Below are 23,209 nucleotides of genomic sequence, written 5' to 3'. Positions count from 1 at the left end.
ACTAATTTTGTATGTTATTATATTATTGATCAGTATAAGAGAATAAAAATTCTCTTATTGATTCTAAATTCTGTAATTAAAATTTTCTTAAATGTTTTTAACAAAATATTTACGTCTTGTTTACCTTTAATTTGCGCAATGTTATATATTTTTTTATTCTCTATTTTGGAACCGTCCTTGAACAGCTGACTCCATTTACGGTGTACTGCTACTAATAACAAGCTTAAGCCCGTCCCGCCCCCGTAAGGGGCCATCCGGGGGCACTCCGAAAGTTCGAAGTGAGCGTAACAGTTCAATTACATGAGCAAACATATTCAAAATTTTCAAATTAGAGTTTTAACAAATAGGTGGAATATTAAATATGAAATCCAGAAAACGGTGCTACTTAGAAATAAACTAAGGAAACAAACACTACAAAGAAAATAAACAGTAACAATCAGAAGAGATATTGATGTCACATCTTCAGTAGGGGTGCAAAGTTAATAAAAGGAAACAATTTCACATGGAAAATAAAGGATGTTTGTAACTCAGAATATAATTATGGCTGGCACAACAGTACTAAAGTTATCAAATTCCAGTAATTATTATTATTATTTTTTTTTTTTAAACAGAAAGGACATATATATACCATATATAAAAACTCTAGGAACACATGTGATTAAAATTTTCAAAATGAGGAATCACATAAGGGCAGAGATTGACAAAGCATGAGACTAAAGCTCCAAAAAAAAAAACATTTTAAGAGAAAATTCAAGTAATAATCAAACCATAACAGGAAAGTTAATAAGCCGTGATTTAGGTGTATTTTTCCTAACAAGAGGCAGCAAAAGGCCATCAGGATTCAGGGAGGTGCCTTGTTACTAAACAATTTTCTTATTATTTCCTCAATTCCCTTTTTTATTTTAGGGTTTGACCAATGCTGCTTTATAAACTCGTAGGTGGTTTTTGAATGAAAAAATTTCTCTCTAATGTGCTTAAAATTTGTACACTGGATTAAAATATGTTCCCAATCCTCAACAAGCTGACAGGTACTGCACAGCTGAGCTCCCCCAAAAAACCTGGCTTGATGTTGTCCATGACAGCCGTGATTAGTTAGGAATTGATTTAAAAAGAAATTCCCCATGATTTTCCTCGTTTGAACTTTCGGGAGGAGCTCGAATGTGTGCCTTCCCTTTGTGAAGCTATCACTCCATCTCTCCTGCCATTCAATCAATTTTTCGCGTTCCAAAGTTTTTCTTGCAGTCCGCCTGCTAGGATCTTCAAACAGGTCGACCGTTGATCTCTCACAGGCTAATTTGGCTAACCTATCAGCTTCTTCGTTGCCCTTATGGCCTGCATGTGCTTTTATCCAATGTAAAGCGATATTGTTTGTGAATTCTTGTTTTATTAAGTGGACTAAATACTCTTTAGAGTTGCTGCTTTCCAAAGCTTGCAGGCTAGACAGGGAATCCGTATAAATTGAGATATTGTCTGTAATTCTTTGTTCTTTAAGCCAACGAATCGACTGGAGAATGGCCCATAATTCAGCCTTAAACACGGAAACGTGATCAGAGATGCGAAAGGTTTTTCTTTCAACAGGTTCTCCCTCCAGATAGGCCACGAAAGCGCATCCTGTCTTAAACTCATTGTTAACTAATATTTTTGATCCATCTGTAAATAATTCTAGTCCTTTATAAGTAGGTAAATGCAGTTGATATTTAAGTAAAATTTCTTCAGCCGGATGATAAATATAAGGTGTAGGTATTGGTTTATAGATTATATGTTCTTCTTCATGTTGAAAAATATTATTAAGTTGAGCTTCTATGTTTACTGCCATATCTAGAGGAATTGTTCCAGCAAGTACTTGGAGAGAGTCAGTAGATGCAGTCTTGTATGCCTTAGTGATAGACAGTAAAGAAGTTCTTTCCATTTTTTTCAATCTATTAATGATTCTTACCTGTTGGGAAAACCAAATTTCTGCTCCATATAAGATAAGTTTCTGAGTGCTGTTTAGGTAGATGAATTTCCGAACATCAGGGCCAATCCCCCAGTCGACCCCAGAGATTCTATTTAGTTTAGCTTGAAATTTAGTAACTTTGCTATAGATAAAGTCAAGGTGAGGCAACCAGGAAAGCTGATAATGCAATCTAAATCCCAAATAATCTATGGTTTCCCTCGTTGCAATGTTAGCCCCACAGAGTTTTATTGTACTGCTACTAATGTTCAACTCCGTAGCCTTACAATTTGGAATCAAATCCAGAAGATAAGGGAACACCTGGATCGAGTTTTGAGAGAAATTTGCCTTCGTGGAGGACCTTTTGATCGAACTAGCTTGCATTTGCGTTACATGGAGATGATAACCTCGTACAAAATCCACGGTTAGCCTGATGGCAATGGTACTCTAACCCATGATCCTTCTACCACTTGGGATATTCTCCGTTACCACGGTAGTCGGTGCGAGTCGGGTGTGGAATTCGAATTGACCGGCCATTGATTTGATCGAACCCGGTTCACCTCATTGGGAGGCTAGTGTTCTACCCCCTGAGTTACCACCGCTCATGCTAAATAGTATAATAACTATTTGCAACAAATGCCTGTAACTAATTTCTAGTAACTTCTTATCAATTACAGCAGTTTACGGTAATTACAATTACAGCAATACGCAGCAAACTACACTAAAAAGTACTGCCTCTCAGGGTGTAAATCAACAGTAAAATTAATTTTTATCAGAACATGCTACGGTGAAAAAAATCTGATATACCGTAATTTTGTGTTTAATTAACGTAACATTTCAAAAATTAATCTAATTAAATAAATATTACTTTAAAAATTACGGAATAAAATTTTATGGTGAAAATGGGGGATGATGCACTCTGTGTGCCAATACTTCATGGCATAAATTAATTCGGAATATTGTGCAGTGTAGTAAAACGCATTTGGTCCTACTATTATCAACCATTTGCTCACGTTTCCCAAACTACTTATCAACACGAGTTTTTTGTAGTTCATACTATTAATCGATAAGATTTTAGATAAGGCAGAAACTACCAAATTTTGATATTTTAAATGAGTTTTAAAGTAACATTATTGGAAGTAGCAAATATTCATTACGTAAAGTAAAAATGGAGCTTTTAGGCAAATTAGAAATCGTGTAACACTAGAATGATCAGAAGTTGGGATGGGATTTGAACCCGATTAATCAAGTCATATAAAAAAAATCTCAGGCAATTGCACTGCACTCAGTTAATTATTTTTGGAATTAATGAGCAAGAAAAAACGAAAAGTGCCACACAGGTTCTTTCGCATTTTTAGTGTCAACACAGTTCAACTCTATTTTATAACGTTCACTAGACAATACTGAATTGTATATTTAGTAACATTTTGAAATCTTTGAAAAAACAGGAAAAAAAATACTTAGTTTCTTAGACTAAAATTTCATATCACGATCGGAGAAGTGAAATTACTGATGCAGACTCGTCGATCACGCTACTGAAGAGAAACAAATATTTTATTTGTTCTTCTCAGAAAGATTACGCACTTTTCCAAGCATGAGATAAAGTGATAGATGGTATAGGTTACAGAAAAAGGACATTTTTTATTCAATAAGTATAGTTTATAACTTGCTTTTCCACAATTGTCTTTTATATTGTTTTATTCTAAAAAATCTTACTATCTACCGCATGTTACAGTACTTCGGAATTTTAAAAAGCTACCTAGCGGTTTCTCTTTGCTACATTTCAATAACGAAATTCCTGACGAAAAAAATAAATGTTGTGTGATATTTATTTATATATTGCTTATTTTATACAGCATACAGAAACAGAATATGTTTTATTCTATTTTCTTAGGTGCAAATTCTCCTGAATACAAATTTGGAATTTGCGGTAACTGCTTCTTTAATAACTTTTACCGGAAACATTATTGAGTGATGCAAGTTGATTTGATTACTTCGCTGGCTCAAGCTGGTGTTCATTTAATATTTTTGTTCAATAAATTTTTGATGATTCATAATTTATCATTTTTCGAATAAATAATTCAAACATACCATATCGATAAAAACATAGTAAAAAAATACTACCGAGTTCTTTCGAAACAAAAGTGCTGTGCCTGGTTTAGTAAAGAATACTTGAATTCTTACAGAGTGGAAATAAAATAAATTTTTATTAATAAGTCAAAGTTATAAGTCCACAAGTACGCTTTCACTTAGTGATTCACATAATTAAGATGTTTTTTTTTCGTTTTTTACAAGAAAGAATTAATATACCAAAAACTTGGCATAATATAGAAAAAAATACACTTAAGGAACTTATGAAAATTAAAGCAGACATTATGACGTAGATTAAGTTATCTAAATAAAGTGTACCTCTTATATAGTAGCTAATATTGAGTATTTTGCAATCTAGTGTTTTTTTCTCTCTTTCTAAACTTTAAGATTTTTTTAAACGAATAAAAAGCTCCACTCCCTGCTCAATAAATTCTCCAACCTCCGTATGTGCTTCACATTATTCATTGTTTTCTTCCTTTGAAAGCCAATATTTACCTCCAAAACTCAGAATATTTTGTTTTCATAATATACCCTTATTGAAGCTTTGCATTTTGTTAAAATTTTAATTATAACGAAATGGATGATTTCCTGGATTTAAAAAATATTCATCTGAAGTTGGAAAAAAAAAACGTTTAACCTAAAGGAGACGTTTAACCACAGAATGGGTGTTTCAATAGGAAGAAATAAATTCCAGGTGATTTTACTCATTGGCGAAACTGTTGACAATTCATGTAGGGGACGGTTATTAATCCTCTTCATTAAGTTTTTTTCTTGTAAAATTTCATTGCAAATGCTAAGATTTATATCTGAAAACACGTAATCTGTCTCTCTCTCTCTCTTTCTCTTTTTTTTCTACTTTTAATTGACATCTACTCGAGTGCGTGTTTATAAAATAAAAAAATATATAGATCTCGAGAGGGAAAAATAAATTTCATGCAGCAATAATTTAACAAAAAAAAATTTAAAGCAGAAAATCTGAAAAAAATTAGAAAAAGAACTTAAATTTGCAAAGTTTTTATACAAATTGGAATTTTAAAACTAAGTTATCGCTAAGATCCTAATTAATAATCGCTTTTATTAACTTTTAATTCCGTAGTTACATTTCTGTGGGCTGCAGATTGACAAAGCATGGCACCTTTTTTCTTACAAGATTAGCAGTTAATAATTATCGAACTTATTTCTAAATCAGACATATTCTTATTCCAGCATACTCCTGTACATCTTTCTACACGCATTTAAATTTTCAAGTTTCTACACAAGAAATTTTTTTCAGCAAAATAATATGTAACATTGAATTGAACAGCCAAAATAGCAGTTGCGTTGACTGCTACCATTGCAAGTTTTATAAAATAGAGAGAGACGAATGAAGTTAAATCCAGTCACCATATCATTAAAAAAATACATTTTATTTTTTTCTCTCAAAGCTATTTTGTTCAAATTGAAACCTAATTTCATACAGTAAATTCCACAAAGAGCTAAATTCCGACAACTATAAACTACAAAAATTTGTTTAGGTTTGCAAATTGAAAAATTTTGACAGAGCATTAAGAAAATTCATGTGACAGCCAGTGGTAAAGTGTTCTTGAAAGGAACTACATAGATTATTAGGACTAGAAATAATGAAAATATTTAAACAATTTAGAGAAATTGGAATTACAGTTAAATCAGTTAATGCTGTCAATTAGCTTTGGGGTAGCTTAAATATCCATTTTGGAACAGAACTATTACAGTAAACTATTACTGAAACTATCACTTCCATGACATATTATTCACGTTTGGTTTGAATAAATATAAATACCTATATGTAAAATTCTGTTAAAATGTCTTTTGTGTCTTTAGAATTTCAGAATTTAATATGATGCATCATTTTTCATCTTTGAAGAATCTTAATTAACATATCTCAAATTAATATTTTTAAGTTAATCAGACACTACAGGTAGACAAGCAATTTAAATTTTTAGTAAATCTGTGTTATATAATAATTCAATACATACAAATAAATTTTTTGATTATATAGAATTCGTTTATAGGTTTAATTTCAATGAACTTTGAAAAAAAGAAGTTAAACATTTTTTTGGTTGTTTCAAGCATAAAGTAAACGTTTTTAAATCAAATTAATATATTTATAATATTAATATATTATAAATATCAATTAATCTATATATATATATATATATATATATATATATATATATATATATATATATATATATATATATATATATATATATATATATATATATATATATATATATATATGTATATAAAATATTTATTAAAATTTAAGTTCTTGTTTGCTACTACTTTGCTTTTGTTTGTTAAATGTTGAAGTATTATGTAATCGATTCCAAACATACTAAAATATAAGTATAAAATATTCTGTTGATAGATTTAGTATACAAAATTTATAGATATTACATATATTTATATATTTATATTGAAAGCGTTACCAATACTGAGCAGTCTTAATAATGGATATAAGTGTCGTACAGCCTCTCGAAAGGATTATTTATGTTAGCAAATTACTTGATAGTGGTAAATTTCGACTGTCACCGAGTTGGCAGCAAGTAGTAGCATCATGTCCAGTGATGTTAAATGCAACTAATCTCTATTCAAATTGAATGAACTATGGTGAATTTGTTTTGTTAAATTTAATAATGTAGAGCCACCGGAAAGGATAAGAACTATTAAAAAAATAAAATAACTTTTGAAAATTAGCTTTATTAATTGCTTTGATATATGCATTTCAGTTTTCTACATGATTTCGCTACGTTATTCTGTCCTGATTTATTCATTTTTTTTATTCACCCAGTGCGAAGAACGGGCATTCATGTAGTATGATCTAAAATGATACTTCATTTTAGAACCTGATTCGCGATCGCAACGCTCGAGTACGCCGTCTAGCGGGAGCCTGTAAATATCGGACATTAATTTATCACGTTTTCATTTAGTTCCATCGAAATCATTGACTGAATAAGACGCCATTTTTTAGCAGCAAATAAGAAACAAAATTTCCCTAAGGAAAAGGCCGAAGAACTCGAAAAAAATCTCCAGAATATTAGTAAATCTTTCAGGAACAGAACACGCCAAACATTTGAAGAAAAATTCCTCAATAATTTTTTATTTCTATTATCAACAAACTTGCAACTGATGACTTCCGATTTCGGATACTGTTACAGATGTTTGTATTAAGGTAAAATGCATTTCTTCTGTCTTCAATTCATTACGAATTAAAGTGAAGTCAACATTGCTTTCGTCATTCCAGTGAATAAATATGAATTCAGAACATACAGAATTGTAATAGTTATAACATATTCTTCTTCGTCATAGAATAGTATATATTTCTGTATCCATATAATTCGGAAAACAACAATAAAAAATTATCTAAGTTACTTCAAATAGTGCCATTTGTGCTGATTCTTAATTAATTTTAATCGTTTTCTTGGTAAGTATTTTTCAGTTTTGAAAGAATAAGTTCAACTAGAATTCAGCTATTCTGTTTTTAGCTACATATTCAAATTCATATCAATTATAAAATATTGCTGTGTAGTATGTTATCTAAAAGTAATGAAGGGATAAACTATGTATCTATTATTTGAGAATAAAGTTTTCAAACAAGGAACTTATCATTTTGGTATTCTCCGGGAATTATAAATCAGGTAAGTGCAATGATTTTTACACTAAAAAATTTGCTTGTAAATATTTTTTTTTCATTTGATGATGGTTCTCTACAGAATGGTTTTTTACGTCTGATTAAGAACTATAAGGATAATAAAAAAAGAAACAATATGAAAGTTTTTATTTCAATGTAAAGAATTCTTAAAATCGTTTTTTTATCCTAAGAATTCTTTATTTTCCGTTTTTTAGTTTATAATTTTTTGATAAAAATTGTTCTCAAAATACTTTTTTTGAAAAATTAAATTGTATAACATTATGTGTTTATGTATACTTCTTGTATATTCCAATGTTTGAAGTAATATGATTCATAAAAGTATGGAATGAAAATTCGGTACTTACGTATTAACGCCACTGCCGCTGCAGATTTGGCGGTTAAGTGCCGCCTATCTACACTTAAAATTTTTGCGACAATTCCTTAAAATAAAACACTTTATTTAAAATCAAAATAGTCGATCGGATTTCGGTGGAAAATGAGCCGATATAGAGTTTAGCATAGATTCAAAACAATCATATCGCCATATGAACTCTGATAAATAAGATTCCAAATGAAATAGCATTTCCAAAACCTACGTTTACCAAGATAAAGTTTCATGTTGTGGGAATTGGTACATTTTCGTTTTTTCGGTAAAATATTTCCCTCCTGAAAAAATAAAATTGCATCTTGTTTTGTTTTTGGCAAATCCCAAAGACGAATTTTCGTAGCACTAAAAATGGCGACAAAAAAGAATTTTTTTTTTGTTTTTGTTTCGTCAGCATTCTTTATTTTACGTTTCTTAGTTTCTAAATAAAGATTTTTATTGAAACTTGAAATTTTTTGATAAAAATTGTTGTCAAAAAACTTTGTTTACAAAATTAAATTTCATAAAATTATGAGGCTTATGTATACTTTTTGTTCATTTTAATTTTTGAAGTAATATGATTCTTAAAACTATAGAATGTAAAGTTTAAATGGGCCTTTCATGTTATATCATTAAATTTAGTAATACTATCTCTCGGGCATTAGGTTTTAACTCTTATAAGAATATACATATTATTTTCTGTTTATGTACAAATATTTTTCCGATGTGTTTTGGATATTCCTTCTCTAATAAAAAGAAATACCTTTTTGTTTTCGTTTGCATAAGAAAGAATATCAAGCATTTTTCTTTTTTAAATTTAATTAGCCACAATAAAGAAGGAACGTTGCAATGCTACGTGCTACATTAACTACGTCTCTAGAGTAACTGAATGACTGTTCATATAGAAATCGCAGGTATTAGTCTCATACAACAACGCCCCCTATAGTTCGTTGCGATCGCGAATAGAATTACTGTAGCCTACTGCTGCTAAAAAAATGTTTTGTCATTTCCCGTCATACGAGGAAATAAGTCTGTATTTTCAGAAGAATCAATTTTATTCATTTTATTTAATTAAAATTAGTGTGGGTCAGCAGAAACATAATTCCAACACTCTAATAATAACCTAATTCATTTGTTTTTTTAAAAACTCCAGTTGCTTGCATAAATGAAACTCAACTATCAAAACTTTTATAAAATAAAACTGTGAACAACAACTGTGAATAAAATCATTGCGCTACATTTTTTTTACTTTATTTTGCTTTCTGTTCTCACAATAATTATGATGCGAGACTTAAACCCAGTGCAAAGAGATCGATTACTCTCTGGCAGATTTCGAAAATTTGATCAGCAACGTCAGAATTGGAGTTACAAGTATCGAAACTTCAATGAGCTGAAGCCATATGATTGGGAATTCCTCTATGGACTAGGTAAGCATTTTTGAAGACGTTTGCTTTTTCTGTACAGTTGTTATCGTTTTGTTATGCGAAATAAAATTCATATGCTGCAGTGATGCTTACAACATTAATGAAATATTTTTTTCTTAAAATCAAATTAATGAAATAATCATATTACTGTTATGGAAGATAAAAGTGATTATATTAAGATGATTATATTAAGTGTAACATTTTAAGTTAGATTATAATATGCGAAATATTTTGTATGGTGAGGGTATTAAGAATTATATAAAAAAGAGTCACACATTAAATGGCTGAAAAGATGAGAAAGAAAAACATTAGCAAAAAGCCTTAAAATTTAGAAAAATTAAATTTAAAGTACAGTGTAGAAACAAAGCGAGTGCCACAAGATCAGGCAGAACACATCAGTTTGAAAAAAAAGAAAAAAATAGGGAGTACTTTAGTTTAAAAAAGTATCATTACTCACCCATGTTACAGCAAAATAAAGGACGTTAAGAAATAAAACTGGAGAACGTTTTACAAAAAAAAGAGAAACATTTATTTGTTAAGCTTTATTGCTAACAAAAATTATACACCAGCATATACACAACAAGAAAATTAAAAGCAACATTAGTTACCACTTGGGAATAAGCCCCGGAGAGGAAAAATAAAAATTAGTGAAGACAAAAATTTACTGAATGCTAACTAAATCGATGGCATCACGTATGCTGTCTTTTAATGTTATCTCGTTAGTGTTGAAACCAAAAATGGCTGACTCGGGAAAACAACTGTGCATTCCATGAGTGTTTAAGTTTTTAATTTAAAGAAAGTCAAATTTGGCAACAAAAAGGTGAAACTAATGCCAAAATTTTATCTGCTAAACCAGAGATGCAAGACGAAAATGAATATGCTAGAAACTTCGGTCTTTACAGACAGAGGATTAAAGTTACCTGATGTTCAGATATGGACAGCAGGTGTTAACACTCTTGGGGAAGCCGTTGACTGCTAAATTATTGTTTGGCTTAAACAGTTGGTGAGAGGATTCTCTTATACAAAACATCACACAGTTATACACGAGAAAAGAATGCTTTGCTTAAGATGGCAACAATACAAAAGCAACATCAACGGAAACCATTAACAAACAAGGAAATGCCAGGGGAAAATTTGTGAAAAAATATAAGAATATTTTTATATTTTCGTAGTAAGAATCAAACTAAGAATTTTTTCAAATAAATATTAACCATTAATCTGAAATATTTAGTAAATACATATCTATGGCTAGAGTATTCCATGATGGCATTGATCACATGATCACATTAAATTATTTACATTGTTTATTGACGTTGGTTTTTTTAAATGATGTAGGGCAGACAACGTTGACTAATGGCTTTTGATGTTGAATAATATGCCGAAATAAAACATAGAAGGAGCATTCACATTTCTTAACTATATGATATTATTTGTAATTCAAATTGGCTTCAATGATTAAAAATTAGTTTTATTTTAAAGAGATCATCAAATATTCTAGAATATGTGCACTCGTTTCAAGTATAATTTGTATCCAAGTACATTTGATACTAATCTATTCTTCAATCCATTCGTAATAAAAACTAAAATATCATACTTATCCTATATTGTTAATATAAAATGCATAATCAAATAAAAAACTAACCGCTTCTAACATTGAAAAAGAAATATCTATTTATTTAGGCATTGTCGCCACATCAAATCACACAAATATTCTTCCTTACAAAAATAATTTAGCGGTTTTTAGCAAACAGAGTAGTGCCGAATACTTTTCATATTTATTTAAAATGCATTTATAAATAGTCTGATAAAATTAATTATAAAACGCGCTAAACAAACAATACCATTTAATTGTATGTAGAATTTCAAAGTATAATTTGGATGCATAGTTACTTTTCACAGCATTTTATAAGTATACATTAAAGGCATTTTATTCATTAATGTATAGTTTACATAAATTACGTCATGGATTGCTGAAATACGGTAATATCAGACAAATTTTGGTTTCTTTACCAATTCTTACTTACAGAACAGAACATCAAACATAAAAGACAGAGTGTGTAGCTTGCCAAGGGAAACTCATTAATACAGTTTTCGACTTCAGCTCAGAGGAAATTTATAAATTTAAAACATATCTCTTAAAAATTCCTGCTTAGCGACATTTCAATTTTCAGATAATATTAATGGGGAACATATTTTTTTGTTGTTTCTTGCGAGTTTTTACATATCTTAGATGCTCGCTCATTTCAAAACTCCTAACTACAGTTTTTCTTTTAATGATATCGTTAGTCTATTATTTCCTAAATGTACAATTTTAAAAAGCTTATAAGTAACAAGGAGTCGCATAAATGTATCGACTAGCTTTCAGGAGAGCTAGAACTCATCTTTAGGATTAAAGATTGCTTAGCAATCCAAGCCCGAAAATATCGTCTTACGCGGAGAGTATGCTTCCTCATTATGACTTGTTCAGGATCACACGAAGAAACAGTTCATAAAGGGTAAAAGCCCTAGCAGTACATGACATTTCTGGGCGTGGGTTCTTATACAATTTTAATCCTGACAATGCACTCGCCTGGAAGATTTAAGTGGTCTTGTGTTATATATAACGTTTTTAAACTTACATCGACAAAAATATACTAAGATTATTATTTTCTAAGGATCTGTAGCTTTAGAAGCAAAACTAATTTTCGATTTTAAATCCTCGAACCTGAATTAAGCAAGACCAAATAATTTGATGAAATAAAGCAATAATTTTTTCAAATTATAGTTAAAGAAATACACTGGTTATCATAAATTAAGGAAAAATCACAAAAATAGCGATAACTCTTTCAAAAGTAAGCCAAACCGTGCAAAATTTGCATATGTTGTCCACTAAGAGTAGCTGAGTAAAATTGCAATATGCAAATTAGTGGCGCTGCACTCGGCTTACGTCATCTGCCTGGAGCATAAAAGTCCAAGTTTGAGAGAAAGCACACAAATTTTACTGTGATTGCGACATTGAAAATCTGAGATAGCCAATTCGTAATAATGACCTCTAGGCATCATTTGCCTGAAGAACTACGATGGAGAGCCATCGGGAGACTAGAGGCAGGGCAGAGTCAATCAGAAGTGGCCAGATGGCTAAATGTGAGTCCATCTGTGGTTCATAGACTTTGGAGGCAATTTCAAACCACAGATTCGGCATCTAGGAGGTTCAGTCAAGGACGGCCAACTGTTACGACCAGTGCCGATGACCGATATTTGACATTAAGTGCACGCAGGAATAGAACCGCTACTCCGACACATCTTAGATCCTCTCTTGCTGCAGCCACCGGAAGGTTGGTGTCAACGTCAACTGTGCGCAGAAGGCTCCACGAAGGTGGTCTGTATGCGAGACGACCAGCCATTTGCGTGCCGCTCACATCACGCCATAGGAGAGACCGTTTGCAGTGGGCCCGACAACATGTCCACTGGACGTCAGATCAATGGAGGCCTGTTCTCTTTACGGATGAGTCCAGGTTTAGTCTAGAAAGTGACAGTAGACGTTATTTGATATGGAGAGAACCTGGGACCCGTTATCATCCATCAAACATCCGTGAAAGAGATGCATACGGAAGAGGCAGTGTCTGTGTTTGGGGAGGCATATCCTTAGGAGGGCGCACATACCTCCATGTCTTTCCAAGGGGAACCGTGAATGCTCAGGTTTATCGAGACAACATCCTTGATGCTTATGTGCGCCCATATGCCGGGGCAATTGGTGATTGCTTCCTGTTACAGGACGATAATGCAAGACCACACAGAGCTCGCATTGTTGATGATTATCTTCAACAGGAAACAATTACTCGCATGGAGTGGCCAGCTCGATCCCCGGACTTGAATCCTATCGAGCACGTTTGGGATGCTCTAGGGAGGCGTGTATCTGCCATCAATCCGCCCCCTCAGACCCTTGCCACGCTTGCAACTGCTTTACAAGAGCAATGGCTCTCACTTCCTATTGAACTGATAGACCGCATAATTGAAAGCATCACACATCGCTGTTTGTGCTGTATTGCTTCTAGAGGCAATCATATTCCATATTAAAGGTACTTTTTCTATTGCAAACCGATACTTCCAATTTGTTTATTTTATACATGTGCTAATTTCTATACTACTATTAATGTCTGATAATTTCTTTTTATGTTGTTTAATACCTTACTATGTGTTGTATATTGTGGGTAAGTTTCATAAAATTCCATGTGTAATTTCTTGAGTTATCGCGATTTTTGTGAATTTTCCTTAATTTATGATAACCAGTGTATGAAGTTGAAACTATGATTTTCCAATAAAAAATTATCAGCATTAACTTATTTGAAATTAATATGGAATCTTTTTGAAGGATAATTAAAAGAGCTCTTGGATGCTTAATCTCAAAGTTTATACTCAGCATTTAATTTAATTCATATTTTCTTAACATGTTTTTTACTGTTCTAAAGCTTCAAATTGTAGTTTAATTTCAAGCATTTTATTTTAGAAAAAACAAAACTTGAGTGCAAGTGTCATAAACATCATCAAAATATTGCACGAATGCCTATGCAGACAGAAACAACTTACAGACGTGATTTTAACATTTCCAGTCTGACTTGGTAAATAAGCGAAAATAAACAGTTTATTTTGCAAGCAAATGCAAGGAAGATCGAAAATGTATTATCAAAAGTATTGTATCGAGAAAAAACTACTACTAGCTATTCTTTCTTATTCGTACAATATTGTTTCAGTCATTTTCTTTTGTATCTTAAATCTGTTTAAGAAATAAAATTCAGTCTAGAATAATGTGTAGTCATTTTATACAGAAAACGCCTCTTTTACAATTTAATTCAGGCAAAAGTTTAAAAGGAAAGATTTTTTTAGCATTGATAACTGAATTAATTTTTTCAATTCCTGCTATGAGTTCACACTCTTCCTATTTATATCTTGTTCAAATTTTCAATCGTTAATAAAATAGTTTTTATTTATTCATTCAAGTTCAAATACATTTTTTTAAACTTGTAGTGGATGACACTTGAGATGTTAATACAGTTTTTTCAAATATTAATTCATTAATTAAATTTATTTAAGTAATTTTAGTTTCATATGGAGGGAAAAAATTCTTTTAAATAAGATACTTAGCAGGATATAAATTAAGAATAAATATCATCAGTGGCGAAGAGTGTAGATAGAATTAGTGTGATTCAGTAATATGCATATACATATTTACATTAATTGTAATTATTTAATAAAAATAAAGTAAAATACAATTTTTCGTTGTTGACGTAAGTAGGAATTGACTTTAGAATTTTATTTTCGTATATAACTTGTTATCAAAATAATGCGAAATAGACAAAATTATTTTTCAATTTACTATTGGGTAAAAACTCACTCTAACTATTGCGTTTGATAAAATCACATTTATGGCTATAATTTCTGTGGATTACGATTTAATTACGATTGTGGATACTGAATTAAACAAACACAATTTCAAATAAGAATGCTTTAGTATCTAAAGTTTAAATTCAGTTCTTACACTATAAGGTATCACTTTTAAGTACCAGCTCATAAATAAAAATACGGACAATTAAAAAGAAATTCTGACTCCCAAGAAAACTGAAAGAAAATAAGACATGGCATGGATCTTAAGAGGATTAATCGTTGATCATTGATCGTTGAAGTAAATTCTGATAGAAGAAGGTTAAATCGCATTTTATTTGCGATCGTATGACTTATACAGTCCCTTTTTCAATTATTAGACCTACTTAAGATTCTATGTAAAGTCTTAATTATAAGGCGATACTATGCAGCTTTATTATTTTTACGCTGCCGAAATCGGTTTGCATTTGCTTACGTTCGTGTATCAATTGGTTAACATTGTAATGCAATAAGTCAAAAATAAATACGAATAGGAAATACATAAACAATTTCCTGAATTAAAATCCATTACATGTATGTTTAAATATGAAATATTAAATATGAAGTATTAAATATGAAGTATTGCATGCAAACTCGTGCTTGACATGTCATTATTAAAAAACTACCGTGTGTCTAATAATTTGGTTTAATTGCTACAATATACTAACATAATACCTCAAGTAATAAATATTCTATACTAGTGGGCTGCACCCACTAGTATAGCACTCGCTAACGCTCGCCAACCCCCGAAAAATGCTACGCAATCTTATATGGTTTGCTTTGCAAACCAAGCTCGCTTCGCTCGCTACTAACTTAGATACATTGCAAATGCACAAAATTCTAAGAATTCAAAAGAATCATTCAAATCCATATAAAAACTTTTTTTTAAAAAAAATTACATCTTTTTAGTAAATACTAAGTCATTAAAATAAATTTGAATTCAAATAAATGACATGCAATTCGTTATACCTATTAGAAATGTGCTATAGTATAATTCGTGATATAAATAAAAAATCGTCAAATAAATTCGTAATATATAAATTCGTGAAAAAAAGCGCTTTCGATAAAATATTAAAATAAAGATCTATCGACAAAGACTACTCATTTCTGCCTAGCTTAATAGTATGAGATTGCCGCAGCTGATGCTCTCTGGTTACTTCAGTTTCCGTTTTTAAAAGAGCTATATGTTGAGCCACCTCACCTAGGTTTGTCATGTGACATTTTTAGCGGCAATCATTGGTCGATTTTTTAGCGTTGCCATTCGGCGCGTTGTAATGAGGTTTTTTTTGTCACCGTGTAAGAGAAATAATAACGTAAACAAAACAAAGCAAACGTTGCCACCGACGGAAAAGAAATACAGCCAAAATTTGGGAGCCATGTAAGAGAATTATATATATTAGATTATTACATTTTATTATTTAAACAAATTTGATGAGTTCACAACCGTAATTTAATATTTTCCTTTACGAAACGGGCGGATATATTAAATATTAATTTTGCTTGCATCTCATTGTCCACGAAACTGATAGCTAAGTTCTTAAGCATTTAATAGATCCCTTTAACTGTAATTTATAACAATGTATAAATGTTATTTTTACAAAGTAATAATTGTAAAAAGGTTAATAAGCCTGAGGTTAATAATGGCTGAGTAGTAGAACTTCGCGCTCCCGTGCCACAGGTCCTGGGTTCGATCCTCGGGCCGGGCAAGGTTGTCTCAGCCTTTCATCCCTTCAGTGGGTCGATAAATGAGTACCAAGCAAGCTTGGGAACTAAACACTAGGGGTTTTGCGTTAGGCTGACCATCTAACCGAAACATCTGCTCCTGCACCCCAGAGCCCAAGGGCAAGTAAACTGAGATGGGCACAGTAGGCCCTGGCCCTCTTTGGGCTGTCGTGCCACTGAGTTTAGTTTAGTAAGATTAGCCTACATTTCTAAATAACTTTATCTTAAAATGTAGCGTGGAATTACATAATAATAATAAAACAATTCTCTTAGTTTTAAACTCTTGAATTAAAAACGTAACAATAGCAGTACAGGAAAATAGCCTTAAATTAGGGATACAAAAATATTTACAGAAAGACAATACTTGTGGGACTTTTATTAATTTTGTACTGATGACAACCAAAATAATATGGAAATGAATGAAGGAAAAACTGGATCCTACCACGTGATTTTATGGCCAATAAAACTGCATGGACAACAATGAAAAACTGCGACACCATCATTAGATTTTTATATATAGTAAGATTTATCTAATATATCGTCGAATTTATCCGTCGTCAAATTTATACTACATATCGTCAAATTTAACCAATTGATACACGAACGTAAACAAGTGGAAACCGGTTTCATTCACGTAAAAGCAATAAACCTGTATAGTATCACCTGATAATTAATATTTTACGTAGAATCTAATGTGTCTAATAATTTTGCTGAAGACTGTATGATATTCGTTTAATATACCAAACTGAAACCTCGGTAGTTGCCAAATTTTAAGAAAAAATTGAATGAGTTATGAGCATTTATGAATAAGGAATTATGGGTATTTACTAACAGCCATTATAAGTAAATTCCACTAATTATCCAACTGGATTACATTTTAATGCACCCTAGCGAGATTATATTTTTAATGGACTCATTCATAAAAATTAAAGCCATTTTAGTTAATAATTAAAAGTTTCTAAAAGTTATTTTTATTTAAATGTCTCAGATTTAAAAAAAAGTGAATTTTTTTTTAAATTCGCTTTGTGTGTTAAAATCTCATTTATGTGTGAAAATAAGCATAAAATTAACTAATTAATCTTTAATCATACATATTTTGCGACACCTTGCACCCGCATATCGTATGTTTATAGTAAGGACATTAAAAGGAGAACGATGATCTTTAATATAGCTTTATGCACAGCATTTCTGATCAAAAAATTTTAAATTTATACAGCATTAAATTAATGTGGCAATTAATGTGAAGACTCTACATGAATGAATCTATACTTGTTTTTATAAGGATTTTGAGGATGTATTTTTTGACAAGTATCTGTGATAAGTAAGCATAACTTGTGGTAAGTAAGCATATCTGAAATCATAATCATATTAGAAAATATTACTATGATCTTAATTTGTAATGATTCTAATATATCCCTAGCAACAATTTTACCTTGGCCCCAGTTGGGTTCAAAATTGGCTCAATATGACTCTTATATGAACATGCACCGAGGAACTAATATGAGGATGGCTAGATTTTTTAATGTTGCTCCTATATAGGGGCAATCTCGGTCTTTATGGGTCCAATGTAGGGCGTATATTGACTGATTAATGAACATAAAATATCAAGTGAATCTGCCTATTCTATATATTGCCGATGTTGGTTGTAAAGTGCTGGTAAATTATCGGGTAAATCAGACAATTCTATCTTGCAATACTAATATCGGGAAAATAACGTTTCTTTGAACCCTTATTGAGCCAAGATTGCTGAATGTTGGTTCAATGGTGGCCCTATTAATTTTGCTGCTAGGAATGTCGGGTATTTTCAGCGAAATAAATTTGAAATATTTAAGATGGATATGATTTTTTATACCATAGAGTAGATCCATGAAGAATGAAACTAATGTCAAGAAATGATATTTAAAAAAATAACTAAAATGGAAAAACAGTTTTTCTTAATTATTAATTATGGTAAAAAGAATCTGTTTCTTCGCAATAAAGTAAATATCAATTGAACTTACTCGATAAGACCCAAGGTTATCTACAGCACAACTGAGGATAGCTTCTTGTCCTGTTGCAACAGTTACATTTGGAATTGATTCTGTAAATTCTGGTTCTAAATCCTCTGAAAAATAAATATCTGGATAAATATCTGGAAAAATAAATATAAAAATCTAGAATAAATGTATAAATAAAAAAAAATATCTTTCCAAATAATGAGTCAAAAGTTAATGATATTTCAATAAATATTTCGAATATCAACGATGTATGACATTAAACGGGCTCAAATTTTGCATTTGACCATTTAAAATTAACTACTTTAAAGTTATATAAAATATTGTATACCATACATTTTCAAAAATTTTTCAGTTATCATTAAATTAAAAAAATAAAAATATTTTATTATTTTTAATATTTTTATTATTCGGATGGATTTCTGACCTTCCATATTTTGGAGGTCAGAAATGCTCCCGAATCTGTTAAAAAAAGGTGTGTTATTCAGAGAAAGTATGTTTGTCTGACTTAAAATATTTTCTGCACTGTTTAATTAGCATATTTTTGGTTTTTTGGTTACCCTTTTGAATCATTAAGAATGTGTTTTAGAACGTGAAGTTCCGGTCAAAGATCCAAAGCTGTTAAGTTCAGTTTTTTTTGTGCACTATACACAACAATTTTACCAAAAACTGTACGACAATAATAAGAGCGCAGACACTCAGAAAAAATTTCCACATATTGATTCGATACTGTTTTAAATATACTTATTAAAAAATGAAATGTAATTTATTTAATTTTTAATAATTGCAAAATATATAATAATCTATATGCTTTCTTAAATATGTTAATGATATAAAATGCTGTGTGAAATGGTAAAAACATAGGTCAAATTTTAATAAAAGAACGTACCTTTCGGTTTTAGTTTTTTATTCGGAATATTAATCAAAATAAGTGAACTTATTGATATTAGAGAATAATATGAAGAAAGGATGATAAATACATAGTACTGGTAATTTCTGCTAAATAAAGGATGAGATATTTTGTAAGCTTTTAAACTTTAGAAATTTTTATTTATTGAAAACTAATTTCTTTTCAAAAAAAATCGAGCTTTTCCAATGCTAATTAAGATATTTTCACATAAATATTTTTTGGTCAATAAGAATGCACCGACCACAACAAGAAAATGTTTCAAAAAATTACCTTTTCATGCTATATAGATACATATTATTGTCTCCCTAATTTAAATAGCAGGACATTCTGTATTGGTCATTGATGAAAATCAAATGACAAAGCTCAATTCTGCTATATTCTATATATAATATATAAAGTATCTAACAATTTTTAACTAAATAAAATTTCACTATACAACTTGTGTCTATATGACAGACGTTGTGATACCAGAGAAGAACTGTACAGAACTGTAGTTTGATCCTCAATGTCTACTTAAAACCAACATATTTGCGTATCAATGGGCACAAAAATGACCACAATGCAAGTATCATGACTTTGGTTACGAAAGAGTGGAACTTTTGCCACCATATATTTCCTGGCCCACAATGGGCTGCTGCGGGCATGCTCTACTTTTATATATCTACGCAAGTTCTGATAGCATTTTATCCATCGGTAGCATATTTATCCTAAATAATGATTTTTTTTTCTAGATAAAGAAAAATTCAATTCAAAGTTTCCTGCTAATTAATTTCAAATAAAAAAATAAAAAGTCCGAAATATTAAAAAAAACAACGATAATAACAATTATTATTATTATTAAATTATGTAAATAAAGCGAAAATTGTTTGAGACTGAGAAAGTCCACCATTTAAACTTAATGTAAGACTTTGAAGAAAAAAAAAGTGCACTTACTTTGCAAGTCGACAGAATATACAACTTTAAAATAATCAGTTTTAACGGAAAATTAGACTTTCGACCATTTAGATTTTTGTTATTGTCAAATATTGTTTTACTATATTTCGAAGCATATTTTGAAACAGCAAATTATTTTTGAAATGTACCCATAAATTTAGTGCTTTTTCTTACCAGCACGAGACAATAATCCGTAATTACTACTCTTTAGTTTTCTTCGGGTACAGTATTCATCGCGTTTTTCACATGATCCAATATCAATTGGATTATCACAGGGAAAAATAAAAGAATTGGTAATCTTTTAATCAATTTCTTAATCTTGTTATGTACATAATGTTCTTAAGGAATAAATGGATTTCGATTACTCAGGACTAAAAATACCAAATTTCTTCAGAATAAAATTGTTTGTTTCGTATTTAAAAACTATTTTTCCATTCGAAACTTTCGCTTAAATGTTATTTTGAAGTAGCACGAAACCCTCTAGGTTTACTGTTTAACTTGTTTTTGCCCAGTTTTAATATCTAATTAATTGGAGGAAAATAATTTTTTTTTCTCTACTCAAACTTTGTTGACAGGTATTTAATTAGCTAAAGATTAATGTTGTCAAAAATATCAATACTGATAGACCAGGAATTTTTATATTATTAAAAATTAACAAGTATTAAAATTAATAACATTTATATCTCAGTTTAACGTTATTCAGATTTGTTTCGCCATCAGCTACATTACAAATAGAGAGTTTTGGCATTGTTATCAAAACTTATGTTTAAACTTCTGTTTAAACTAAAGAAAAATGAAAAAAAATTTTTTAACAGCATTAACACATCAAAACGTAAAAATCTGTTATTTATAAAATGCCTTACCAAAACGTGATTGGAAAATATTTAGTGCAAAAATGTTTTTATGTTTCTTGATATAAAAAGCTGCTTATAAAAATATTCTGCTTGGTAATGCTTATCATAATAATGAATAGCTTGTAGTTGTGCAAACACAGAGTAATTAAGGTTATATTTGGTGCAAATTGCGACTTCTGACATTTGTGTCATTATATTACCTATTCTAGCAATTAATCAATCTGAAAAAACTTAGATTAATCTAGAAACATAAAAGAAGTCTGGAAAATTGCAGAAAGTGATGACCGTAAGTGTAATACTATATTCACTGCTCTGAGAACAAATGCATGGTCAAAACTACCAGAATATGGTAAAATTTACCGCATTTCTGGCTTTACGGAAACTCTGAAAAAAATAAATGTAATTTTTAATAAAGGCCTTTGGTTAATTTTTGGTTAAATTAAGGCAAAGAGGGGATTTTTTGCTATTCCATTTGGTAGTAAACGTAGTAAAACTAGGTAGAGTTTGAGAGATTTTTCATGATACCTTATACTTTCAAAAAACTAACTTAAAAAACTTATTTACTAAATTTGGTTCTAGTACCAGGGTTATGATTTTTTTTACCGGAAATGTCATTATCTTATCAGATTTTATAGGTAATTTTATCAGAATTTTTTTTTTCCTTCTGCAAAATATCAGCAATAATTTTGCTCATAAATTTTTACTCACGAGAAAAACATACATATAGATTGTACAAACTTTTAATTTATTATTTTCGTTCCATTCACATGCTAAGAAAATTCATTTTTCCTCTTGATATTGAAACATTAAATATATTCCTATCGTCAATTGCATAGTTTATGAAGTATTTTGTGCATATTTAAAAAGTAATCTGAGAATTTAGGTTCACCATACGTGATGACTCTACTTAACTGTTCATTAAGAATGGACACTACGTTTTGAACTATAGATATTTATTTACATGATACCTTCATATGATGATAAGCAAAAATATCTTTATGAATAGAGAAAATATGCATAAAATGCATTCCTTCTCAGTGATCTCATGTTTGAACTGTTTGTTATTCGAAACATATCCTAAACAGAAGAATTTTTCCGACACATTCCCCTAAACACATTTATATTTCTCGAACAAAACTTTTCGTTTCATAAATGCATGTTTTGAATGATAATCAGTCGAAAGAATCCGATCCATTAGAATTTAGTTTGGAATTGTTTAATATTTTGAATCTACATCTGATTAAATTTTTTATGCAGAGTAAATTTACATATATCGGTATACTTAAGAACTATTATGTCATATTTACTAAAAAGAACTTTTTGTGATGAAAGGCTCACAATAAATTAAAAGTGTAAATCAAGCTCCGATAAGTGCATTGAAAATTTTTAGTTTATCTGAGCATAGTTACTTCGAGTTAATATTGATTGCTAATATAGATTTGTTAATTAGCATTATCTAGCTAATTCTTCTAAACTATTTTATGAGCAATAGTGGCTCAGGGGATAGGTGTCACCTTCTTCAGAAAGTCTGCCATTTTCGTCTTCACCTCCTCTATAGACTGAAAATGTACTTTTAACTTTTGGAAAAGAAATAGATGTAGCATGGCGCGAGATCTGGTGAGTACTGTGAGTGTTCGAGTAGATTAATGCGCTTGTCCGTCACAAACTGTATTACAATTGAGAGCATTGAACACCGAGCATGTCCTGTTTTTTGGTATCAGTTATGCGCAAACCTTCGTCATACACAAGTCTGCGGTTAAAGTTTTTCTAATTGTTTCTCCGCCAATGTTCGCCGTAGCTCTATATCATTCAAACACTCAGTTTGTTAATTTTTGTAATGTTTCCATGTGTTCTTGAAATCAATATGGTGACTTACAGCACACTCATCATCTTTTACAATCACATGACTTTGCGGATCAAAACATCCAAAAATTT

At 30.4% G+C, this 23,209-nt stretch overlaps 1 protein-coding gene and 1 long non-coding RNA gene across 2 annotated transcripts in view; one reads left to right on the top strand and one right to left on the bottom strand.

Moving 5' to 3' along the window:
• Nucleotides 1-23,209, bottom strand: part of LOC107457018 (lachesin) — a 243,983-nt gene that overhangs the window by 76,426 nt on the left and 144,348 nt on the right. Inside the window, exon 2 of the mRNA XM_016075047.4 lies at nucleotides 18,584-18,687. Within this exon, the coding sequence (XP_015930533.1) occupies nucleotides 18,584-18,687 (104 nt within the window). The remainder of the gene's footprint in view (nucleotides 1-18,583; nucleotides 18,688-23,209) is intronic.
• On the top strand, nucleotides 9,203-14,190 carry LOC147808162 (uncharacterized). The gene is made up of 2 exons (XR_015434748.1): nucleotides 9,203-9,467; nucleotides 13,951-14,190. It is a non-coding gene; the product is annotated as an uncharacterized LOC147808162 (long non-coding RNA).

Source organism: Parasteatoda tepidariorum, chromosome 6 (genome assembly GCF_982258835.1).
Source record: "Parasteatoda tepidariorum strain Cologne lab strain chromosome 6, Ptep-v5.0, whole genome shotgun sequence".
Taxonomy (NCBI): Eukaryota; Metazoa; Arthropoda; class Arachnida; order Araneae; family Theridiidae; genus Parasteatoda; species Parasteatoda tepidariorum.
This window is presented reverse-complemented; position numbering and strand designations above follow the sequence as displayed.